The sequence below is a fragment of the Aquarana catesbeiana genome, linkage group LG05, assembly GCF_042186555.1.
Source record: "Aquarana catesbeiana isolate 2022-GZ linkage group LG05, ASM4218655v1, whole genome shotgun sequence".
In the NCBI taxonomy this organism is placed as follows: domain Eukaryota; kingdom Metazoa; phylum Chordata; class Amphibia; order Anura; family Ranidae; genus Aquarana; species Aquarana catesbeiana.
The window spans coordinates 640,903,381-640,927,946 of NC_133328.1; the positions used below are offsets into that span (position 1 = coordinate 640,903,381).

The 24,566-nt window shown below is 44.7% G+C and overlaps 1 protein-coding gene across 1 annotated transcript in view; it reads right to left on the reverse strand.

Annotated features, from left to right (window-relative positions):
* The window catches only part of ALS2CL (ALS2 C-terminal like), a gene marked incomplete at its 3' end in the record, with an annotated part of 172,768 nt that overhangs the window by 25,003 nt on the left and 123,199 nt on the right, over positions 1-24,566 (reverse strand). The window contains 7 exon segments of the mRNA XM_073632440.1: positions 3,338-3,415; positions 6,280-6,391; positions 7,496-7,657; positions 10,203-10,301; positions 13,914-13,979; positions 15,467-15,663; positions 22,087-22,153. Coding sequence (XP_073488541.1) covers positions 3,338-3,415; positions 6,280-6,391; positions 7,496-7,657; positions 10,203-10,301; positions 13,914-13,979; positions 15,467-15,663; positions 22,087-22,153 — 781 coding nt within the window.

The window sequence follows — 24,566 nt, forward strand, 5'->3', positions numbered from 1 at the left end:
CAAGAAATATAAAAATAGGTCAATGACTGCTTATAATAACTCAACCCCACACAGACGGGGACCGGGACTGACAGACGGGGACCGGGACTGACAGACGGGGACCGGGAATGACGGGCGGGGACCGGGACTGACAGGTGGGGACCAGGACAGATGGATGGGGACCGGGACTGACGGACGGGGACCAGGTCTGACGGACGGGGACCAGGTCTGACAGGTGGGGACCAGGACAGATGGAGGGGGACCGGGACTGACGGACAGGGACTGGGACTGACAGGTGGGGACCAGGACTGACGGACGGGGACCGGGACTGATAAGCAGATTAGAATGGCTGCAGAGCGGCAGACTTGGACAATCATAGATTGTGACCAGTGCTGGGACAAGGTCATCTGGAGCCCAGGGCGGACATGCCAAACTGCGCCCCCCCTCCAAGATGTATGAGCATTATATGTCAGCAGAAATCCCCCCCCCCCCCCCAAAAAAAAACAAAATTGAGCACTAATCTGCATCCTTACCCCCAAGCATAAATTGCCCCTCCTCCCAGTACAGATCCACCCTCCCAGCACAAGTCTTTGCACCCCCCCATCTCCCCAAATCCAACAGCACAAAATGTGCCTCCCCCCCAAAAAAAAATATCCCACCCCTAGTACGCATCCTCTCCCCCCTCTAAACCCCCCTCCCAGCATGAATCCACCTCCATCCCTCCTCCTAGCATGAGTACCCCCCCCCCCCAACCATCCCTACTTGCACATATCCATCCCAAAAGAAATTTCCCCTCCTAGCTCATTTCCCCTACCCCCATACTCCAAATCCCCCTAGAACAAATGTGCACCCCCCCCCAAAAAAAAAAAATCACCCCTCCTAGCACATATCCTCTACCCCCCCAAACTTCCCCTTCGAGTACACATCCTCTCCCCCGCTCCAAATACCCCCTCCCAGCATGAATATCTCCCAATCACCCCTCCTAGCACATATCCTCTACCCCTCAAATTTCCCCTTCGAGTACACATCCCCCTCCCAGCACAAATCTCCCTCCATCCCACCTCCTAGCATGAATACTCCCCCAATCATTCCTACTAGCACCTCCCCCCCAAAAGAAATTTCCCCTCCTAGCTCAATTCCCCTACCCCCCTCTATCATATCACCTCTTCTAGCACAAACCCCCCTCTCCTAGCACAAATCCTCCTACTCCATCCCCCCCTCCCAACACAAATTCTGCTATATCACCACCTTTAACACTAACCCCCCCCCCAAATTTCCCTTCCTAGAACAATTCTTATCCCCTACTGCCCCCAAAATTCCCCCTCCCAACAGAAATCCCCTCTTCTCCAATCTCCTTATACCCCCCCCCCCCCACAGTGCCCAAGGCAGCCGCCCCCTTTTGCCCACCCCCTGTCCCGGCTCCGCTGGACAAACAGATTGTGACTGATGAAAACTGACTCCGTATATAGAGCTATTTATTAAGGAATATACAGAGGCAGAGTTGTGTCGTGCAGGGGAAGTAAGCACAATGTTTCATTACTGAAAGACATATTATAAGATTTATATATTTATTTTTTTCACTGTGTGTATCAAGAACAGTTGTCCTTCCTAAAAATGAAACACTCGTTTTCCTCCTTTGTTCTGTCTTTTTTGCTGCTGGTCCAATGCAGCCTCTTAGCAGCCACTTCCTGTCTACATGCTATTTCGGGGGGGGGGGGGGGTGTTTCTCATGGTGACAACAGCGGGCAATGCCTGTGGAAGCCCAGGTCACATGGTGACAACACAGGAGCACAAACTGGAGGAAGGACAGAGCGTTGTCACCCTGGTAACAGGAAGTGCCTGAACGAGGAGGAGAAGGCAGGATCACCCGGGATTCTTTTTATGAATATTAAAAATGACATGAAAGGGGAACTTCACTCTCTCAACATTGATTATTTTTAGTCTATAGGCTGCTAGCATTAGTACATTTTTAATTTTTTTTTTATATTTCTTCAGTTACTTCCTGGTTTCTGGCCTAGGCAAATGATGTGATACATTTTACATGGGAGGAGGGGCTTTCTCAGCTAAGCACACCCTCCTGCCTGCATGCCTGGGCTAGGGGCAGATGGATTCCAGGAAGTAAATGCTACATGAATCATCTGCCCTTAGTCAAGATGGCCGCAGCCAGAAAATTTTTTAAACTCCTTATTTAAGTTTTATGATGACCAAGATGCATGAGTTAGGACCAGATGCAATGAGAATGCACCAGAAGAAAGACCCTTCTAGATGGCAGGCATTCAACCAATAAGTAACGAAGGTATGTGTCACTGGTGGGAGCGCGCTAGGGCTACCACCAATTTTACAATGTACTGTAGGGAAAAAGGGGAGAACATAAAGGAAAAAGGGTGGGGGGGGGTTGAAAGAAGGAACAAAGTCAAAAATAAAAAGGTGAGGGAGAGTAATGGATCTGTTTTTATTATATTCTGCCACACACTGAGATTTGTTTGATCGATCAGAAGGGATCGATAAAATTCCGCCATGTCCGATCACCTTGCCAGTGTCAAATTAAATTGTACGCTTCTAAATTGATTGAATGGAGGGTCTGTGGTTAATGATTCTTATATTGGATGTAGCGCCCTCCTCTGGTTTGGGGGCTAGGCTAAATGTAGTTTTCGCCTTCACTGTAATCAGTGGAGTAGTGATCTATTGCTTTTGTCTTGTCAGGATTTCCTATAGGGGTGTTTGATTTATTCCACCTGCTTTTGGGGGAAGCTTCCAGAATATAGGGCAGGGGGAGAGTCAAGCGACCTTTATGAATATTTAGCAATCCCTGGAAGGAGGTGTGCAAAAGGTGGCCAGGTGAGATGATAAATGTTCGGGAGGCCTGAGCAGAGTGTTCTTTCCTCTGCCAGGAAGGTTCCAGTACTCTAGGGGCTGCTGCCCCTGGAGGCAGATTTACTGAGTTCAGGATTGCAGTTTGGGCAGGAGTCGGTCTGAGGACCTGGAGAAGACTGCTACTACTAGATGCACCATGACCTGGATACAGGAGAACCTTCACAGACAGATATATACTGTATTTTCCTGAATTAACAACCTCTGGAAGTGCTGGAAGGCTTCTTACAGACTCAACTGATTTCTGTACTTTAATTACATCAGCAGGCTTTTGTACTCAGGCTTTGGCTAAAAAAAACTTTGTGCACCTTTTATTTTGATACACCAGGAATATATTTAGCCAATTTAAATTAAAAGTTCAATTGGGCTTTACATTGGTATTAAACCTTTATAAATGACTAAGGGGGAGGGCGCATCGCCATCTGTACTCATTATCATTTATTATAAGAAATGTTTATGGGTTTATTTTTTTAAAAAGAGAACTTACTTTTCCAGCCAATGAACATTCCTCAGTGAATTCCCCCTCATATACATTGCCGTCCTCTGTAATAAGAACCCCGGAACCCTGGATAAAAGAATGAAAATGTAACAGCCTGCACCAGAAGAGCTTACACTCTAATACCCCCTCACAGTCATGCACTATTATTATACATTTATGTAGCCCTGACATATACCACAGTGCTGTACTGAGAACACTGAGCCAGTCACATTAAGTCTCTGTACCAGAGGAGCTTACACTCTAATGTCCCCCCACAGTCACACACTATTATACATTTATATAGCTCTGACATATACCGCAGCGCTGTACTGAGAACACTGAGCCAGTCACATTAAAGAGGAGTTCCACCCAGGGGGGCCGTCAAAAAAAAAAAAAAAAAAAATTAAAAGTCAGCAGCTACAAATACTGCAGCTGCTGACTTTTAATTGGGCACTCACCTGTCCCTGGGTCCAGCGATGCGGGGGATCGAAGCCCCGCTCGTCCCCCCCCTCCGCTCGTCGGCGCCGGCATTTCAACTGCGGGCGCCAGGCTGTGGCTTCACAGCCTGGCACCCACTGCGCATGCGCAAGCGGCGCCGCGCGCCGTGATTGGCCGCTCAATCACCTGGGACCTGTAATGGGTCCCAGATGATTGACAGGAGGGAGGGGGCAGAGCGGAGCCCTTCCTGTGCCGAGGGGGAAGTGATGTCACCAGCCCAGGCAAAGGAACAGGCAGACTACGAGGGACCCCCTAGCAACAGGCATTTAGAGGTAAGTGAAAAAAAAAAATATCCAAATGTTTTTTTGTTTTTTTTTTTTAGAATTTTTCCAGGTATTTTTGTTTTTTGGGTGGAACCCCACTTTAAGTCTCTGTACCAGAGGAGCTTACAATCTAATGTCCCCCCACAGTCACATACTATTATACATTTATATAGCTCTGACATATACCACAGCGCTGTACTGAGAACTCTGAGCCAGTCACATCAGTCTCCGTACCAGAGGAGCTTACAATCTAATGTCCCCCCACAGTCACATACTATTATACATTTATATAGCTCTGACATATACCACAGCGCTGTACTGAGAACACTGAGCCAGTCAAATGTCAAAGCTATATACAGTATCTCACAAAATTGAGTACACCCCTCACATTTTTGTAAATATTTTCTTCTATATTTTCATGTGACAACACTGAAGAAATGACACTTGTCTACAATGTAAAGTAGTGAGTGTACAGCTTGTATAACAGTGTAAATTTGCTGTCCCCTCAAAATAACTCAACACACAGCCATTAATGTCTAAACCGCTGGCAACAAAAGTCAGTACACCCCTAAGTGAAAATGTCCAAATTGGGCCCTAAGTTTCAATATTTTTTGTGGCCACCATTATTTTCCAGCACTGCCTTAACCCTCTTGGGCATGGAGGTCACCAGAGCTTCACAGGTTGTCACTGGAGTCCTCTTCCCCTCCTCCATGATGACATCACAGAGCTGGTGGATGTTAGAGACCTTGCGCTCCTCCACCTCTTGTCCAGTCCATCAACTTTATCCTCAGCTTCTTTAGCAAGACAGTGGTCATCTTGGAGGTGTGTGTGGGGTCGTTATCATGTTGGCGGGCAGCACTCATGCAGCCCCAGACCATGACACTCCCACCACCATGTTTGACTGTAGACAAGACACACTTGTCTTTGTCCTCCTCACCTGGTTGCCTCCACACACGCTTGTCACCATCTGAACCAAATAAGTTTATCTTGGTCTCATCAGACCACAGGACATGGTTCCAGTAATCCATGTCCTTAGTCTGCTTGTCTTCAGCAAACTGTTTGTGGGCTTTCTTGTGCATCATCTTTAGAAGAGGCTTCCTTCTGGGATGACAGCCATGCAGACCAATTTGATGCAGTGTGCGGCGTATGGTCTGAGCACTGACAGGCTGACCCCCCACCCCTACAACCTCTGCAGCAATGCTGGCAGCACTCATACGTCTATTTCCCAAAGACAACCTCTGGATATGACGCTGAGCATGCGCACTCAACTTCTTTGGTGGACCATTGTGAGGTCTGTTCTGAGTGGAACCTGTCCTATTATATCGCTGTATGGTCTTGGCCATCTTGGCAATCTTCTTATAGCCTAGGCCATCTTTATATTTAGAGCAACTATTTTTTTTTTCAGATCCTCAGAGAGTTCTTTGCCATGAGGTGCCATGTTGAACTTCCAGTGACCAGTATGAGAGAGTGAGAGCGATAACACCAAAATTAACACATCTGCTCCCCATTCACACCTGAGACCTTGTAACACTAACGAGTCACATGACACCGGGGAGGGAAAATGGCTAATTGGCTCCAATTTGGACATTTTCACTTAGGGGTGTACTCACTTTTGTAGCCAGCGGTTTAGACATTAATGGCTGTGTGTTGAGTTATTTTGAGGGGACAGCAAATTTACACTGTTATACAAGCTGTACACTCACTACTTTACATTGTAGACAAGTGTCATTTCTTCAGTGTTGTCACATGAAAAGATAGAAGAAAAGATTTACAAAAATGTGAGGGGTGTACTAACTTCTGTGAGATACTGTAAATGTATAATAACAATATGTGACTGGAGGGGGGGGGGCATTAGAGTGTAAGCTCCTCTGGTACAGAGACTGATGTGACTGGCTCAGTGATCTCTGTACAACACTGCAGCATATGTCAGAGCTATATAAATGTATAATAATAACAGTGTGTGACTGTGGGGGGGACATTAGAATGCAAGCTCCTCACACTATTATACATTTCTCTAGCTCTGACATATACTGCAGCGCTGTACTGAGAACACTGAGCCAGTCACATCAGTCTCTGTACCAGAGGAGCTTACACTCTACAGACTGAAGTATAGATAGAATCCTAGTGAAGATTGAGCCCAGGACCCCAGTTGTAATCCTTTACTGAACTCCGTTGCACATATTTACGTACCACTAATTTGTTGGAGTTGAACGTTCCCTGATAGCAGCAGCCGGTGTCGAAGACGACGATCCCGGGGCCATGTCTCTGGTTCTCCAGCCACATTCCGATGTATTTCTCCCCCCTAAGAACACAAAACAAGAAGAATCTCTCAGGGACCAGAAGAACTTCAGACATGAAGCTGACACATACTGTACTATGCTTTACCTGTCATTGGCCCTAATGTTATGACTGATCAGTGTATATACCTTATATATACAAAACATATATACATATGAACACATTTTTAGAGAGGAGTTCACATATAGCAGTCAATCACAAACTTTCCTCTAGGAAAGGTTGTGTACAGACCCGGGAACTCAGCACAGGGATGGTGGGAACCCCTCATAATGGGCACAGCGGGTGTACAGACCCGGGAACTCAGCACAGGGATGGTGGGAACTCCTCATAATGGGCACAGCGGGTGTACAGACCCGGGAACTCAGCACAGGGATGGTGGGAACTCCTCATAATGGGCACAGCGGGTGTACAGACCCGGGAACTCAGCACAGGGATGGTGGGAACCCCTCATAATGGGCACAGCGGGTGTACAGACCCGGGAACTCAGCACAGGGATGGTGGGAACCCCTCATAATGGGCACAGCGGGTGTACAGACCCGGGAACTCAGCACAGGGATGGTGGGAACCCCTCATAATGGGCACAGCGGGTGTACAGACCCGGGAACTCAGCACAGGGATGGTGGGAACTCCTCATAATGGGCACAGCGGGTGTACAGACCCGGGAACTCAGCACAGGGATGGTGGGAACTCCTCATAATGGGCACAGCGGGTGTACAGACCCGGGAACTCAGCACAGGGATGGTGGGAACCCCTCATAATGGGCACAGCGGGTGTACAGACCCGGGAACTCAGCACAGGGATGGTGGGAACGCCTCATAATGGGCACAGAGGGTGTACAGACCCAGGAACTCAGCACAGGGATGGTGGGAACCCCTCATAATGGGCACAGCGGGTGTACAGACCCGGGAACTCAGCACAGGGATGGTGGGAACCCCTCATAATGGGCATAGCGGGTGTACAGACCTAGGAACTCAGCACAGGGATGGTGGGAACTCCTCATAATGGGTACAGCGGGTGTACAACTATATCTACAATGTATAACTAAAATATCCCTTTTTTTATGACCTCTGCATGCGCAACACTTGTACATCGGTGTGACGTCACTCACTTTTCGCAGCTTTCCCGAACTCCGTACCCCGTCCGTTTGTCCTTCTCCCAGCTCCCCGTGTATTTGAATGGGTTTGTCTTTGAGGCCGTATTGTCCAGGATCCCAAATCCATGCCGCATGTTATCCTGGAAGTATCCCTTGTAGACGGAATCATCGGCGTACCTGTAAAATACGCACATACAATGTTTTCTGGGAGCTGCATGAAAAATGGAGGACAATGCTTACTTCTTCTGTGATCTGCACCCCGATTTTGTATTCTGAGAATTCTATGACCGCACAGTGTACATGCTGCACTTCATAAATGTATTTAAATGGATTATTATATGTTTTTTTTTATATTATTTTAAAATATAAATTGATATATTGTATTAGAATATCAATTTTCTACAGTATCTATAAAAAAAAAAAAAAAAAAATGACATAGGCTTTACGAATGAAGAAATGGCAATACAGCATTAGGTACTTAAATGCTAATGGGGGGGGGGGTCTTTATAATGCAACAGGTTCCCATGCTAGAATGTCTTTTGTTTGCAGAAATACTGTACATAGACCCCTTACTGTCCAGAATGCAAAACCTTTTCTTGTAATTCTTGTAATCCTTCTTTTAAACATTCAGAGCTTTCACCATATGCGAAGGTTGTCGCTTTCCTTATCACAATATACTTTTATGAAATATTATGTGGAACCACTACTTCTCTATTCCTTTAACAACAGTATTTATAATAGGCTGAAACTGACTTGTCACAATTATTCTCGACAGGTCCCCTATTTATAACGCCACTATGATTTAATAAATAAATATAGATCTCATTTATATGATGTTTCGATATAAATAATGTTGCAAAGAAATCAATAGAAACAGATTTTTTTTAATATATCTATATACACAGTACATATATATATATATATATATATATATATGTATATATATATATATATATACACACACACGCTGTATATATATTTTTTGTATCACTCTTTTAGTTGAATTTTTAAGTTTAACAGTTTATATATTTTTATTCACATAAAATCTTTATATTAATATTATTTTATAAATATTCTTTTTCATATTTGTTTAATTTATTTTTTAATATTTATTGTCATTTAGATTTTTATTTATTTATTTTACAAAAAAACCCCAAAAACTATAATAATAATAAATAATAATAATAATGGGCTTTCTAACATGAAGTTCCAATAGATCCAATAGATTGGATCTCAGGGCTGTGCTCTGGGCTCTGAGGCTTTGACCAGATCCTGAGACGAGCAGACAAAAATGATGTTGGAAAACTATCCTTTGAAGGATTCAAGGCTTACTTTGCTGATGGAATCCTAAGTGCAGAGGAGCTAAGCGAGCTTTTCCATACCATCGACACCCACAAAACTGAGAGCCCTCCCTTTCTTTTTTCCCATGATGACTACACTATGCTGAGAGCTGAGCCTCCTTGGGGATCCATCCATTTCCATCACAGTCCTTGACGTCCTTCCAGTCTTTACCCTCATCCCTGGGAGTTCCGGACTAGCAGGATCTCAATGCCCATCTAGACCCTCTGTAACGGGGGGGGTCATTGGGTTCTGGTAAGCGGCCAGGCTCCCTCTTTTGGTGGTGGACCCACACATTTATGACCTTACATACTCTGAATCACCTGGGACTGTCTATCATCTTTTGGGTTTCCTCCCATATGGACCTTCATGACCTACTCCCTGGTTTACATTCATCACACATGGACTCATTTTGAAGTTTGATTGCACTGTTTGTGTTATATTACCGCACTGCTCACCAGAGGGGCTTATGTATTTCCTTATACTTTCTTACATTGTGCGTGGTACAGTTTGGTACAACATTTAATTCATGTATATATTGTACTTTCTTTGGTGTGGCACTCTTTAGCCACATATTCACTAGTTTGCTAAGCGCGAGTCAATATTTTTTCTCTTTCACTTTTGTTGTGTTTGTGTCACAATCCAGGACATCGCAGCTTTATGTCACTTATTTTGTAGAATTTGAAGCACAATGATTTAGTTTTTTTTTTTTTTGTTTTTGTTTCTGTTTTATAAAGCCACTAAAAATGAAAGTAATAGTAAACAAAAAAAAAAACCTGCAAGGTAATGTTATAATGTGATATATATATATATATATATATATATATATATATGTGTGTGTGTGTGAAACTGATTTTTCTATAGAATTGTATACACAGTACATTATATATTTTTATTTGTATAAAATCTTTATATTTATATTTTATAAATATTTTATTATTTATATAAACATTATTTGTTTAAAACCTTTTATTTGTAGTATGTATTTATTTTTTACATTTATTTATATTTATTATTATTATTATTATTATTATTATTATTAAAGGGCCAGCACCAGCCAATTGCCTTTTGTCAGGCTGGCTAATTCAGCTGATAGTAGAGCAGGAGGGGGAAAGCATCCCTCCTCTGAGTCATTTAGATAGGTGTTAGTACAGCACCCTACAAGAAGAGGTATTATGGAGGTACACTTGCCTATGCTACATGATTAAAGTTTAACAAAAAAGAAAACAACCCTTTCAGAGGAAGAGTGTGTGTGTGTGTGTGTGTGTGTGTGTGTGTGTGGGGGGGGGGTTAAATGGGAGGAGTGGAAGGTGTCTCCTTCTGATACTAGTAATGTCTACTTCCCCAGGACACAGTTTCCCCCATAGGCTGCATTAGTACTTACTCACAGATTCCATATTCCTGCATGGCTCCGTTCCTCCAGTGACATTTGTAGCAGTGGTATCTGTCCGGGGAGGAGCCTGGGATCAGACAAATCCCAAACCTGCAACACAGAGAGAGAGACAATGTTGTCACCACTTACTGTACTAAGCGGAGGTGGACCTACATGACATACAGCGTGCTGCCCAGGAGAGCAGAGGACCCTGCCATTACTTCTCCTCCTTCTTATATATCTCCCTGCTTATGTAACTCCTCCTATCTTTTTTTTAGCCTCACCTCTTTTTTTAGCTCCTCCTACTGTTTCTTAAGGAGAACGTTCCACCACAGTTGGTGAGGTGTAATAATTTACATATGTGCAATCTAAAAACACATCTGCTTAGGTCTTGTTCACACCAACGTTCTCTGCAGTAATGCAACATGCTTTATCGTACTTTGTGGCACCTTTGTTGGGGCCCATATCATGTGAATGTGCCTCAACACACAAGAAATCACTCCTGCTCTATTTTTCTGCAGCACACGGCACTGCACTTTGCACCTTGCTTGGTATTTTACCTTGCTTTGTGGTAACATGCAAAGTTGCTGTGTGTTATTGCCATGCATTAGCTCTATCTGTGCACCCCAAGCAGAATAATTAGCTCCTGGAAAATTGACACTTCCTGGAGTGTCGGAGCCAAATTCCAATAGAAGAAAAGCAGTTGCAGCAATGAATAACTTCTTGTGTAGCGCTACCCCGTAGAGGGCAGCTGGATTTTTGGATCCCCCTATTCCTGCCCAGCCAGGCAACACACATTTTCCAACTTCCACACAGAGTCAGCAACCAGTCCATGAGCTTGTTTTTGTTGTATTATTGAGGGAAAACAACTTGCAGGAGCTCTATGTCCCCTTGATGAAACTCTCAAAATCCCAACACTTGCAGAAGATACCTGCCCACCTGGCTACCTTGAAAAGTGTCCTAGAGCAAGGATTTAGGTTAGTTTGTGGCACTGTCCCATAAAGGCTTGCTAAATATTGCACCTGGCAGCCTTCTCCCTTGTGGGCCCTGGGGGGTGATAGGTAGAGTTACCCACATTGTCCCTTTCAATCCTGCTGCCTTGGATATGACTGCTCTTCAGGCCTCCTACTGGACAGATCTTTCCAAGCTAGACAGGACATCTCCTGGATGAGACTGAAGGGTGTTGAAGGTCCCTCTCCTCAGCTCGAGCCTGGAAGCAGAGCCATCCCAGCCCTGGGGTCCCCTCTCAGACCTCATAACATCAACCCCAGCACTCCAACAACAACCACTGACTGGCCAGGCTCTTAGTATTTAAGGGCCAGTCCTACCGCCCTGCCAGGCCTCCTGCCTGGGGATTGCACAAAACTCCCCATCAATATTTAGACCCTGCCTCTTTTCGCTCCACACACTAGCTTCTAGAAAACTCCGTGGACCTCCAGAACCAGGGGAGGTGATAGAGACCTGGTCTGCAGAGCCTTCCAGCCTGACCTTAATCTGAACCCACAAAAATTAACCAATCTCACTTAAAGTGGTTGTAAACTCTGTTACACCACTTGTACCTACAGGTAAGCCTGTAATAAGGCTTACCTGTAGGTACTGTGAATATCTCCTAAACTTGCACATTTTAGGAGATATTCAGAGTGAATGCAGCCAATGACATCATCGGTGTATACTCTTCCTCCACCCCAAACTCACTCATCCATGTCTTTATGGACTTTGCTTTGTGCACTGGTCCAAATCGTTTGGTGGAGGGGGGGATTATGATGTGGGGTTGTTTTTCAGGGGTTGGCCTTGGCCCCTTAGTTCCAGTGAAGGGAACTCTTAAGGGGTCAGCATATCAAGACATTTTGGACAATTTCATGGCAGGTTCCTCCACCCCAAACTCGCTCATCCATGTCTTTATGGACCTTGCTTTGTGCACTGGTGCGCAGTCATGTTGGAACAGGAAGGGGCCGTCCCCAAAGTGTTCCCACAAAGTTGGGAGCATTAAATTGTCCAAAATGTCTTGGTATGCTGATGCCTTAAGCGTTCCATTCACTGGAACGAAAGGGGCCAAACCCAACCCCTGAAAAACAACCCCCCACCATAATCCCCTCTCCACCAAATGATTTGGACCAGTGTCCAAAGCAAGGTCCATAAAGACATGGATGAGCGAGTTTGGGGTGGAGGAAGCGTATACACCGATGATCTCATCCGCTGCATTCACACTGAATATCTCCTAAACTGTGAAAGTTTAGGAGATATTCACAGTACCTACAGGTAGGCCTTATTATAGGCTTACCTGTAGGTACAAGTAGTACAAGTGAGATTGGGTAATTTTTGTGGGTTCAGTTTAAGGTCAGGCTGGAAGGCATGGATGAGCGAGTTTGGGGTGGAGGAACTTGTCTGGCCTGCACCTTTTGGATGAACTAGAGCAGGGACTGCGAGCCAGGCCTTCTAGTCCAACATTCATGCCTGACCTCTCAAATGCTCTTCTGGAAGAATGGTCAAACATTCCCATAGACACACTCCTAAACCTTGTGGACAGGCTTCCCAGAAGAGTTGAAGCTGTTATAGCTGTGGAGGGTGGGCCAACTCAATATTGAAGACTGGAATTCCATTAAAGTTCATGTGCGTGGAAAGGCAGGCGTCACATTACTTTTGGTAATATAGTGTGTATGTGCTCTGTCCATATTATCAATTGCAGACTGCTTTACTAGGCATTTGAGAAGCATTAAAAAACGCACCTCAAACATTTTCTTTTAATGTCAGTGTGAACAGGGCTGTAGGACAGGGATCGGTGTGAACGGCCATTTAAAGTGCTGCATGAATTGATGGCACTATATGCAGTGAGTAATGTTCAGTGTATTGCCAAATGTGGTGTCCTCATACTACACTGTATAGGATAATGAGCTCCTCTCTTCCCTTAATGGTGATTTCACTTCTCTTATACGCTCAGGATTCTCAGTTAACCCTCTGAGATCCTCAGTTTGCATGTCCTGCGATCAGGGTCATCGCCTGGCTGCTTTTTTTTTTTACTGGCCTGGGTGGTAATAATGGGAATGTTGCAAATGGTAACAATAGGAAGGAGGTCATAAGGCTTCTTAGGGCGTTGTTTACAGTTGTGGTGCTTTCTGAAGAGCGATCTGCGCTTGAATTGCTCTTCAGAGAGCATTTGATGAGAAGGTCTTGTATCACTTCCTCACTGCCTGTTTTATAACCCCCTACATGCCTGACTACCGCGCCGCACATGCATTCGTGGGGTGGTTGCAGCATAGCCCCATTTACATTTACCAGTATGGCGGGTTGTAGCACCCGCTGAATGCAACGAGGGGGTATCATTTCTGCTGTGACCACAGCATGTGTGCACCCCCAGCCGCCGGACATGCACATGTGCTTGGTCATACCTGTAGGTTTGAACCTATTATGTAGTTCTTTTTTTTTTCCTGCACTGGACACAATGAAAAAGGGGCTCCCAACACTCCCCTCATCTCCAGTGTTTGTCAATCTGGTGCTGGCAGTCTGCCAGGGTGAATGATGGCTGGCACTAATCAAACTAATTCCAGTAAACCTAGGGAGTCAAGGCCCCTCCCCTTTGGGGGTGTGTTATTATACCGGCTGGGGCTCAATGAGAAATGCTATAAAGAGCGACACCGGGTCATTATGTGCCCCAAACCAAACAGGTTTTGAATCACTTAATATGTTTGGGTTTTTTTTCCCCCTAGCGCTAATATTTGGTCTTACCCATCCTCCTGACCGAATTTGAAGTCCCCGGCATAATTGCGTCCACTCGGCCATTTTAACGTCCCCCTGGGCAAAGAAAAGAAAGTGGTGAATAAACACAATTCATCATTTATAAAATGTATCAAATTCATCATCTGAGACCCTATAACTGTATAGAACAAAAACTTTCCTAACCGTCTTATCCTGGAGGAACCCCTAGCATCATTTTCAGGTCTTGGAGTAACCCAACTAATTCATTGGTGATCAGTGAGAAGAATGTTCCTTACATTGGTGATCAGTGAGAAGAATGTTCCTTACATTGGTGATCAGTGAGAAGAATGTTCCTTACATTGGTGATCAGTGAGAAGAATGTTCCTTACATTGGTGATCAGTGAGAAGAATACTCCTTACATTGGTGATCAGTGAGAAGAATGTTCCTTACATTGGTGATCAGTGAGAAGAATGCTCCTTACATTGGTGATCAGTAGGAAGAATGTTCCTTACATTGGTGATCAGTGAGAAGAATGTTCCTTACATTGGTGATCAGTGAGAAGAATGTTCCTTACATTGGTGATCAGTGGGAAGAATGTCCCTTACATTGGTGATCAGTGAGAAGAATGCTCCTTACATTGGTGGTCAGTGAGAAGAATGTCCCTTACATTGGTGATCAGTGAGAAGAATGTTCCTTACATTGGTGATCAGTGAGAAGAATGTTCCTTACATTGGTGATCAGTGAGAAGAATGTTCCTTACATTGGTGATCAGTGGGAAGAATGTCCCTTACATTGGGGGTATCAGGAAAGCACACCCTTACAGACAGCTAAAAAGACCATTGGTGTCATACCACTGGTTCTTCCAAGTGGCGTTGACCCCAGAACTATGCAGACACCATCAGATGGGAGGTCTATCAGCCACAGCTCAAGGAACCCCTAGCAAACTCTGAAGGAAATCCCAGATTCCATGGAACCCTGGTTGAGAATGGCTGGTATAAAAAGTGAGATGATGAAACCCATTGTTCTCGACCAGGTTAGGTTGGGAGTGATATGACCTCCTATAAATGACCATAGTGGGGTAGATCTTAGAGAACGATGGGGGAAGAGACAGTCGCTTGTCCTAGGACATGCCCGACATACTGCTATGTGTCTTTCAACTCCACCAATGGACAGTAGAGGAACCTGATGATGCCCAGTCCTGGGACAAGGTCATACAGCCACCAGGCCAATGAAGCCAAACTGTGTCCCCCCCCCTTAGAGTCAGGGCTCCCCCATCCCTACTACAATAAATCATTGTGCCCAGGACAGCTGCCTTGTCCCTGCCCTGCTGATGCCATCCAGCCATATTCTTCACCTGTAGAGAACTCCTTCGATGCGTTTCGCCCTTTCTAGTTCTTACAGGCTGTATTTTACATCTCCGATCACATTTTGTCCCCCATGACAGTAATCCCAAAGACAAAGAGAGAGGCTAAATCTCCCCACTGGGGATACAGACAGTAAGTAAAAGGCAAGGCAAAGTATAAGCAGATTAAACTTCAGCATTAAGGCCTCTCGGCCCCCTTCCAGCCTCCCCTTCACTCACTTTCCATGCGGCTTCCCCCAGGACATGTCACCCTCATAAATGGCGTTCTTGAACCTGCTCTCGCTCCTGTAGGTGTGGGTCACCAAGCGGCATGTCGGGGGTTCGTTGGCAGCTCCCGTCTTTCCCCAGAGTGGAAAATCCCGTTTTCCCTCCAGGCTTTGGCGTATCAGCTGATTCATCTTCCAAATCCATAACACCTGAAAAAAACAAAAAAACAAAACAAATCATCAGATAATATTTTATCATGTTTTATCGCTTTCACCAATGGAAAGCCTACAGCACCACGCTGCAACTGTGTGCATTACATTGCCCTCTAGGGGGCAGCATACAGGCTGGGTTCATACATTGTAATAGCGTGAACCCCCCTGGTGCCGGACTGAGTTGGGAGCAGCACCGGAGTGTGCACACCTCTTAACTTTTTGAGATGGGAACGAGGGATACCTATTGGGAAAAGTAATTAGGCACAGGACACGCCCTCTTAAAGGAGAAATATACAAAAAAAAAAATTATTAGTTAAACCCACAAGGGCTTTTTTTTTAACCACTACTATTCCCTTATATTGGCTTCTGACATTTACAGATGCAGCATTTGAGAAACTGGATGAAAAGTTTAGCTCTGGAGAATACTTTTTGAAAGATAAAAAGTGCATTTTATACACAACGATATAGATCAGACCAAAATGAGGGACAAATGAGGAGGACAGGGGGACTTTGCTCCAAATCAGGGACAGTTGGAAGCTATGGGTGTGGCACCTGTCAAGCTCTGCTGGCTGAATTAACCACTTCCTGACTAGAGCACTTTTTTGCGATTCGGCACTGCGTCGCTTTAGCTGAAAATTGCGCGGTCGTGCGACGTTGCACCCAAACAAAATTGAAGTCCTTTTTTCCCCACAAATAGAGCTTTCTTTTGGTGGTATTTGATCGCCTCTGCGGTTTTTAGTTTTTGCGCTATAAACAAAAAAAGAGCGTCAATTTTGAAAAAAAAGCTATTTTTTTTACTTTTTGCTATAATAATTATCCCCCCAAAAATATATAAAAAAATGAATTTTTTCCTCAGTTTAGGCCGATACGTTTTCTTCTACATATTTTTGGTAAAAAAAAAAAATCGCAATAAGCGTATATTGATTGGTTTGCACAAAAGTTATCGTGTCTACAAAATAAGGGATAGTTTTATGGCATTTTTATTATTTTTTTATTTTTTTTTACTAGTAATGGCGGCGATCTACGATTTTTATTGTGACTGCGACATTATATCGGACACTTTTGACACTATTTTGGGACCATTGTCATTTATACAGCGATCAGTGCTATAAAAATGCACTGATTACTGTGTAAATGACACTGGCAGGGAAGGGGTTAACACTAGGGGGCGATGAAGGGGTTAAGTGTGTCCTAGGGAGTGATTTTAACTGTGGGGGGGAGGGGCTACAACACACAGGACAGCGATCACTGCTCTCAATGACAGGGAGCAGTAGATCTCTGTCGTGACACAAGGCAGAACGGGGAAATGCCTAGTTTACATAGGCATCTCCCCATTCTACCTCTCCACGCCACAATCGCGGGCCGCCGGAGAACATTGAGTTCCCGGGACACGCTCCCGCGGCGCATGCCCGAAAGGCGGCAAATTTAAAGGGACGTACCTGTACCATTCTGCCGACGTATATCTGTATTCGCCAGTCGGCAAGCGGTTAAAATTGCCATGACCACAAAGCAAAGCATCACGACCACGGCATGTATACAGCCCCATCCGGCTGTAACCGCACAATTTGGGCAGGTGGTCGGGGATAGGTGGGGGGAGGGCGGTCAAACTATAGCTTCACAGCTTTTTACCCGCCACCCAGGGCCACTGATAAGGCAGTACAGCCAGCCCTTCCTGTGTTGCATAGCTCCCAACTGTCCCTGATTTGGAGGGACTGTCCCTGATTTGGAGCAATGTCCCTCTGTTCCTCATTCCTCCTCATTTGTCCCTCATTTTGGTCTGATCTGTATAGTTGTATATAAAATGTACTTTTTATCCATCAAAAAGTGTTTCCCAGGGCTAAACCTTTCATCTGATTTCTAAATTGCTGCATTTGTAAATTCCAAAAGCCGATATAAAGGAATAGTAGTGGTAAAAAAGCACTTGTCGTTTTAACCAATCTTGTCTTTGTGTACAATTCTCCTTTAAAGGGGCGTGGCAAGGGGTGTGTCCTATGCCTGCATATTTTTGCTGATAGGTGTCCCTCATTCCCATCTCATAAAGTTGGGAGGTGTGGTATTGGGCCCGGGCACCATCAGTTCAAAAGGGGGGCCCGGCACCTGCTGAGCAGGAGAGCTGGCTGTTCTGTATTATTGCAGCCACAGTTCCTCTTCTGCCTCCCCCCACTGTCTCGGAGTCTGCAGCATTTCCAGCTTTCTCCTCTCTTCTCCTGCCAGCAGCTACTGCAGGCACAAAGGGAGATGTTTCAGGACAGAAAGTGGGGTGGGGGGGGGGGTCGGTAAATATGTCATTTACTGGATCCTTCCTTTCCTGAATGAGCCATCACTACCAATCACTTCTGTGTCCATTCATCACTGAAGCATAGTAAACTGTGTTTACTATGGTTCAATTTGTGAAGGAGCAAGAAGCTTCAGAGCGCTTCCTATATATGAATCTGTGCTGCTGAGGCTGCAAGAAAAAGGACTGATAAATCTATGTACTCATTCACTCTCGGCCGGGTAGGGGGTAAGAGTAATCACAGGCAGGGGGAGTGATGTCATCTCCCTCTCTGGAATTCTTTTCCGTTCCAGTGAGAGAGTGAGAGGAGAGAGGATGTGTTACAGTGAGTTGCACCAACACTACACTGACACAGTACATGTAGGCACACCTGTAACCCCCTGATCATGCCCCGATCGCCCCCCCCCCCCCCCCCAGTTAACCCCTTCACCCCCTGTCACTGTGTCACCAATTGCAGTTTTCAGATTTTTCACTAATCACTGCATTGGTGTCACTTGTGACTCTAATCAGTATTAGGGCAATTAGTAGTAGGCCCAGGTAGGTCTAGGGTACCCCCCTAAACCCCCCTAATAAAGGTTTAACCCCTCAATCACCCCCCCAGTTAACCCTTTCACCCCCTGTCTCAGTGTCACTAATAGATCTTTTTTCTGATCGCCGTATTAGTGTCACGGGTGACGCTAGTTAGCCAGTTAGCTGATTCGTTCCACCATCAGGTTTTTATAGCGTCAGGGTACCCCCATATAATACCTAATAAAGGTTTTAACCCCGATTGCCCCTAGGTAACCCTTTCACCCCCTGTCACCAGTGATCACTGTATTAATGTTACGGGTGACGCTGGTTAGTTATTTTTTATCTTTATTTATTTATCTCAATTGATTTATCTTGACATCAACAGCGTTTGCTCGCACGATACATAAATCAGCAACTCCAGCGCTGTCGGAGGTGATTTCACCATCACAGTTAAAAAAAAAGAGTATATATGCGGAAGCCTGGGCGCAGGGGTGGAGTAGCGATTTGCCCCTAACATTAGGGGCGGATTGCCCCCATGCTTCAGCATATATTTTTTACCCTTTTTTTGGCACAGATTGTTATGGTTTTATTGAGTTAATGTTTTATTGTTACCATTGTTTGCTTTTCAGGTACACCATTCAGCTGCAGCACTTATTTATTTATCTTGACAGCAACAGCGTTTGCTCTCATGATACGTAAATCAGCAACTCTAGCGCTGTAGGAGGTGATTTCACCACCACAGTTGAAAAAAAATATGGTGCATGTATGCCCATCATTAAAAGTGGGTGGATGCAGGGTGGTATTCTAATGGTGGGCATACACAACGATCAATCTCTTTTTTTCGTTCAGCCCACAGGCTGCATAAAAAAAAAGAACATTACAGTATATGCCCAACAAGGACCAGCAACGTACTGGTATGTTGCTGGACTTTGAGTGGTTATACCAGAATGATGCCTGCAGGTTTAGGTATCATCTTGGTATCATTATTTTCAGCCAGCAGTCGGCTTTCATGTAAAAGCAATCCTAGTGGCTAATTAGCCACTAGACTGCTTTTACAAGCAGTGGGAGGGAACATCCCCTGCCCCCTCCCGTCATCTTCCTTGGTTTTCTTGGGCTCTCCTGTCCCACTGGGGAACCTCATAATGCAGCCGGTGGTTCCGCCAGCTGACCATAGAGCTGATCGAAGATCAGACTGGCTCCAATCATCTCTATGGCCTAAGAAACACTAAGCTACGAGCATTTCATGACTTCGGTTTCGCCGGATATGAACAGCCCTATTGGGAAAGCATCTTATCACACCGATCTTGGTGTGGTCAGATGCTTTAGGAAAGATCTAGAGTCTAATAGACCCATTTTAAAAAAAAAAAAGAGTAACTGTCACTACCTATTGCTATCATAGGGGATATTTACATTCTCTGTGATAACAATAAAAAAAAATTACAAAAAAAATTAAAGGAACAGTGTAAAAATAAAATCAAAAAGCAAAATAAATAATAATAAAAAAAAAAGCACCCCTGTCCCCCTGAACGCAAAGGCGAATGACCTTGTGACAGTAATAGGTGGTGACAGGTACTCCTTATGGAGGGATCGGGGGTCTAAAAGACTTTACAAGTAGTCAGATTGCCAAAATCGGCAATTCTGAATACTGTCATTTTTTCTTAAATTGGCAGCCGAGTAAACTACGTTTTGCTGTTGCTTCCGGGACTTTACATCGGAGACCCGATCATTGCTGATCATCCAGCTTTGTTCGTGTCTTGGCCTAGGCGGCGGACGCGCCAGCTGGTGGCTCGGGTCTCCCGGCGGGAGTCCCCTCCCACTCCTTTAGGATAACAGCTTAGTGGCTTTTAGACGCATTGGTTGTTATCACTAAGGAGCCAACCGCCAGCTCTAAAAAAACAGTACTGGGGTGATCCCTGCAGCTGCATATCACCCCGGTATAACCCCTTCAAGCCATGAACGCAAATTTGTGTACGGTCAGCGTGAAGGGGTTAAAGGAAGCAGTGACATCATCAATGGGCTGTACATAGCCCAAGTAGAGCGAAGAGCTGTGGGAGGGGCCCAGAAGGCTCCACCCACTACAGGAGGAGGTGGAGACAAGACCAGTGCCCCTGCAAAAGCAGAGCACGGCAGCAGTGAGTGGTCCTTATTACAGGAAGGAAATCTCACACTGGATTACAGCACAGATCCTGGAGAAATACACAAAGCAAACTGATATATAAAAATGATTTTTATATGTTTTTACGAAAAACCAATATTAACTACTTGCCGACCAGCCGCCGTCATTATACGGCGGCAGGTCGGCTTGTTCCCGTAAATCGCTGTAGGTGTACGTCGGCTCCTTTAAGAGCTATAGCAGGAGCGCGCCCGCTGCTGCACGACGGGGGAGCCAATACGCCTGGCAGACGGGTGCGATGTCCGCCAGTGACCTGAGAATGCTCCACAGAGAGCCAGAAGGGGGATCTGTCAATGTAAACAGACAGATCTCCGTTCTGACAAGAGAGTAGAGAGAGATCTGCTGTTCCTAGTGATCAGGAACAGCGATCTCTCTCCTTCTCCAGTCAGTCCCCTCCCCCCACAGTTAGAAACACCTCCCAGGGGAGGTGGAGGAGAAGAGAGATCGCTATTCCTGATCACTAGGAACAGCAGATCTCTCTCCTCCTCCAGTCAGTCCCCTCCTCCCACAGTTAGAAACACCTCCCAGGGGACATAGTTAACCCATTGATCGCCCCCTAGTGTTAACCCCATCCCTGCCACTGACATTTATTCAGTAATCAGTGCATTTTTATAGCACTGATCGCTGTATAAAAGTCAGTGGTCCCAAAAAAGTGTCAAATGTATTCGATCTGTCCGCCGCAGTCCCGCTAAAAATCGCAGATCGCCACCATTACTAGTAAAAAAAAAAAAAAATTATAATAAAAATGCCATAAATATATCCCCTATAACTTTTGCACAAACCAATCAAAATACGCTTATTGCATTTTTTTTTTTTTTTTTTTACCAAAAATATTTAGAAGAATACATATTGGCCTAAGAAATTAATTTTTTTTCATTTTTTTGTGGATATTTATTATAACAAAAAGTAAAAAAATATTGTTTTTTTTTTTCAAAATTATTGCTTTTTTTGTTCATAGCACAAAAAATAAAAACCGCAGAGGTGATCAAATACCACCAAAAGCTCTATTTGTGGGAAAAAAAGGACGTCAATTTTGTTTGGGTATAACGTTGCACGGCCGTGCAATTGTCAGTTAAAGCGATACAGTGCCGTATCGCAAAGAAATGGCCTGGTCATTAAGGGGGAAAATCTTCCGGTCCTTAAAGTGGTTAAGTGCTTATATGCTAATGTTAGAACACGGAGATTCAAGGAAGAATACACATGACCGATGGATTTAGGTGACATTTAGGTGACATGTACCAGTTCAGTTTGTTATTGGAGACAAGTGAAAACAATATTTACAGAAGATTAGAAGTGAATTGTGTGTCAGAAGGAATGATGACATTGATGTTTGCAGAGTGTGAAGGTGAACTCTCGGCTCTCAGGACAATTTCCGCGACACTGAAACTAGAAAAGCCGGTTTGGAGTTCCTAGAAAAATCAGTTTTTATTGCTAAACAAATTTGATAACGGAGTCAGCTGACCTTATGCTGCGGCTCTTTTGTGGAAAGGACAAATTCCTCCTCAGGAGTGAGGACGCGCCAGATGTGGCTGAATAAAAAAAAAAATAATAAATACATCATATCAATAAAATATATTTATCCATCGTTATTTAACCACTTGCTTACTGGGCACTTATACCCCCCTTCCTGCCCAGGCCAGCTTTCAGCGCTGTCACACTTCGAATGACAACACTGTACCCATATGATATTTTTAGAATTTTCTTCACACAAATAGAGCTCTCTTTTGGTGGTATTTAATCACTGCTGGGGTTTTTATTTTTTGCTGAAGACCGAAAATTTTGAAAAAATAAAAGAAATTTTTCATAGTTTGTTATAAAGTTTGCAAACAGGTCATTTTTCTCCTTCACTGATGTGCGCTGATGAGGCACTGATGGGCACTGATAAGGTGGCACTGATGGGCACTGACAGGTGGTTCTGAGAGGCACTATTGAGGTGGCACTGGTGGGCACTGATTAGGTGGCACTGATAGGCAGCACTGAAGGGCACTGATAGGTGGCACCAATGGGCACTGATAGGCACTAGTAGGTGGCACTGATAGGCGACACTGATGATGAGGCACTGATAGGCAGCGCTGATAGGTGACACTGATGATGAGGCACTGATGGGCACTGATTGGCAGCACTGATGATGAGGCACTGATGGGCACTGATTGGCAGCACGGATAGGCACTGCTATGTGGCACTGGTGGGCACTGACTAGCAGAATTGATGGGCACTGATAGGTGGCACTGGTGGGCACTAGTTAGCAGTACTGGTGGGCAATGTTGGGACCGATTACCCTTTAACAGAAGCCAGTTATCGGCTTTCTTCTTTTCTCCTTGCGCTATCAGCATGGGGGAAAAAAAAGCCTATGACCGGCTACTGTTTACATCCTGTGATCAGCTGTCATTGGTTGACAGCTGATCTAATGGTAAAGGGCTGCTGTGATTGGCCCTTTAACCCGATCTGTGATCAGCCAAGTCCGAGGGTCTAGGCGATCACAGAGTGTGGCGTAGGGGGGCACGCGGGAAGCACAAGCTCGGGCGGACGTCTATGGACACCCTCCAGGCATTGTAAGCCCGGGCTGTAGCCATCTTTCGGCTATAGCGTGAGAGGGAACAGGTTAATACAGTATATTTATCTCTATGGTATTCCTCTTCCCTCCTACCTACATAGGTTACGTTGGGGAGGCGTGGAGTAGCTAGGCCAGCACAGGCAGCAATTATACACTCCCAGAAGAAGAGCAGGTTATGAGATGAAGGGAGGGGGCTGTGCTAGGGAAATGACTCTTCCTGGGGTAGTCACATTATCTAGCAAGTTCAGAGGTACATTACAAGTAAATAGAAAATCAAATTGGTAAAGGCAAAACACCGCAAGTAAAGATTTTAAATACTTGATTTTTCTGACTGCCTGCAATTTTTTGGTTGGCGACAGGGCCTCTTTAGGCAAAAACTTGGTTAAATGCCGACCTTCCTGCCGAACTTTGAGTGGCCTTGTGTTAGAATGCAATGTTCATCATGGAAGCCCATTCACACAAACCCTGAGGACCTCTATATTGTTCCTCATATCAGAGAGCCTACATACAGTGGAATCTCCTTCTTTAATCCCAACTTGCATTATCAACCCTGGAAAACATCACCCAAGGAAAAACCCTGAGGAGCTCTATATTGTTCGTCATATCAGAGAGCCTACATACAGTGGAATCTTCTTCTTTAATCCCAACTTGCATTATTGACCCTGGAAAACATCACCCAAGGAAAAACCCTGAGGAGCTCTATATTGTCTGTCTATATCAGATTAGCTACATTGTATCTCCTTTAATCCCAATTTTCCTTACTAATCCTGGATAACATCAGCCAAGGAAATGCCTTGAGAAGCTCTATATTGCCCATCTATACCAGATCAGTTACGTCGTTTCTCCTTCTGTAATCCCAAATTCCTACCCAACCCTAGAAAACATCACCAGAAACACCATTAGGAGCTCTATATTCTTCATCTTTATCAGAGATATTACATAGAATTTTCTTCTTTAATTACAACTTTCCTTATCAACCCTGGAAAACATCACCCATGGAAACAGCCTGAGGAGCTTTATATTATCGGTCTATATCAGATCGGCTACATTGTATCTCCTTCTTTAATCCCACCTTTCCTTACTAATCCTGGAAAACCTCACCCAAGGAAAGGCCCTGAGGAGCGCTATATTGTTGGTATATATATATATGAGTATATATCAAATTGGCTACATTGTATCTCCTTCTTTAATCCCATCTTTCCTTACCAATCCTGGAAAACCTCACCCAAGGAAATTCCCCTTAGGAGCGCTATATTGTTGGCATATATATATATATATATATGAGTATATATCAGATTGGCTACAATGTATCTCCTTCTTTAATCCCATAATTTCCTTGCCAACCCTGGAAAACACCATCTAAAGAAACATCCAAAAATACGCTATGC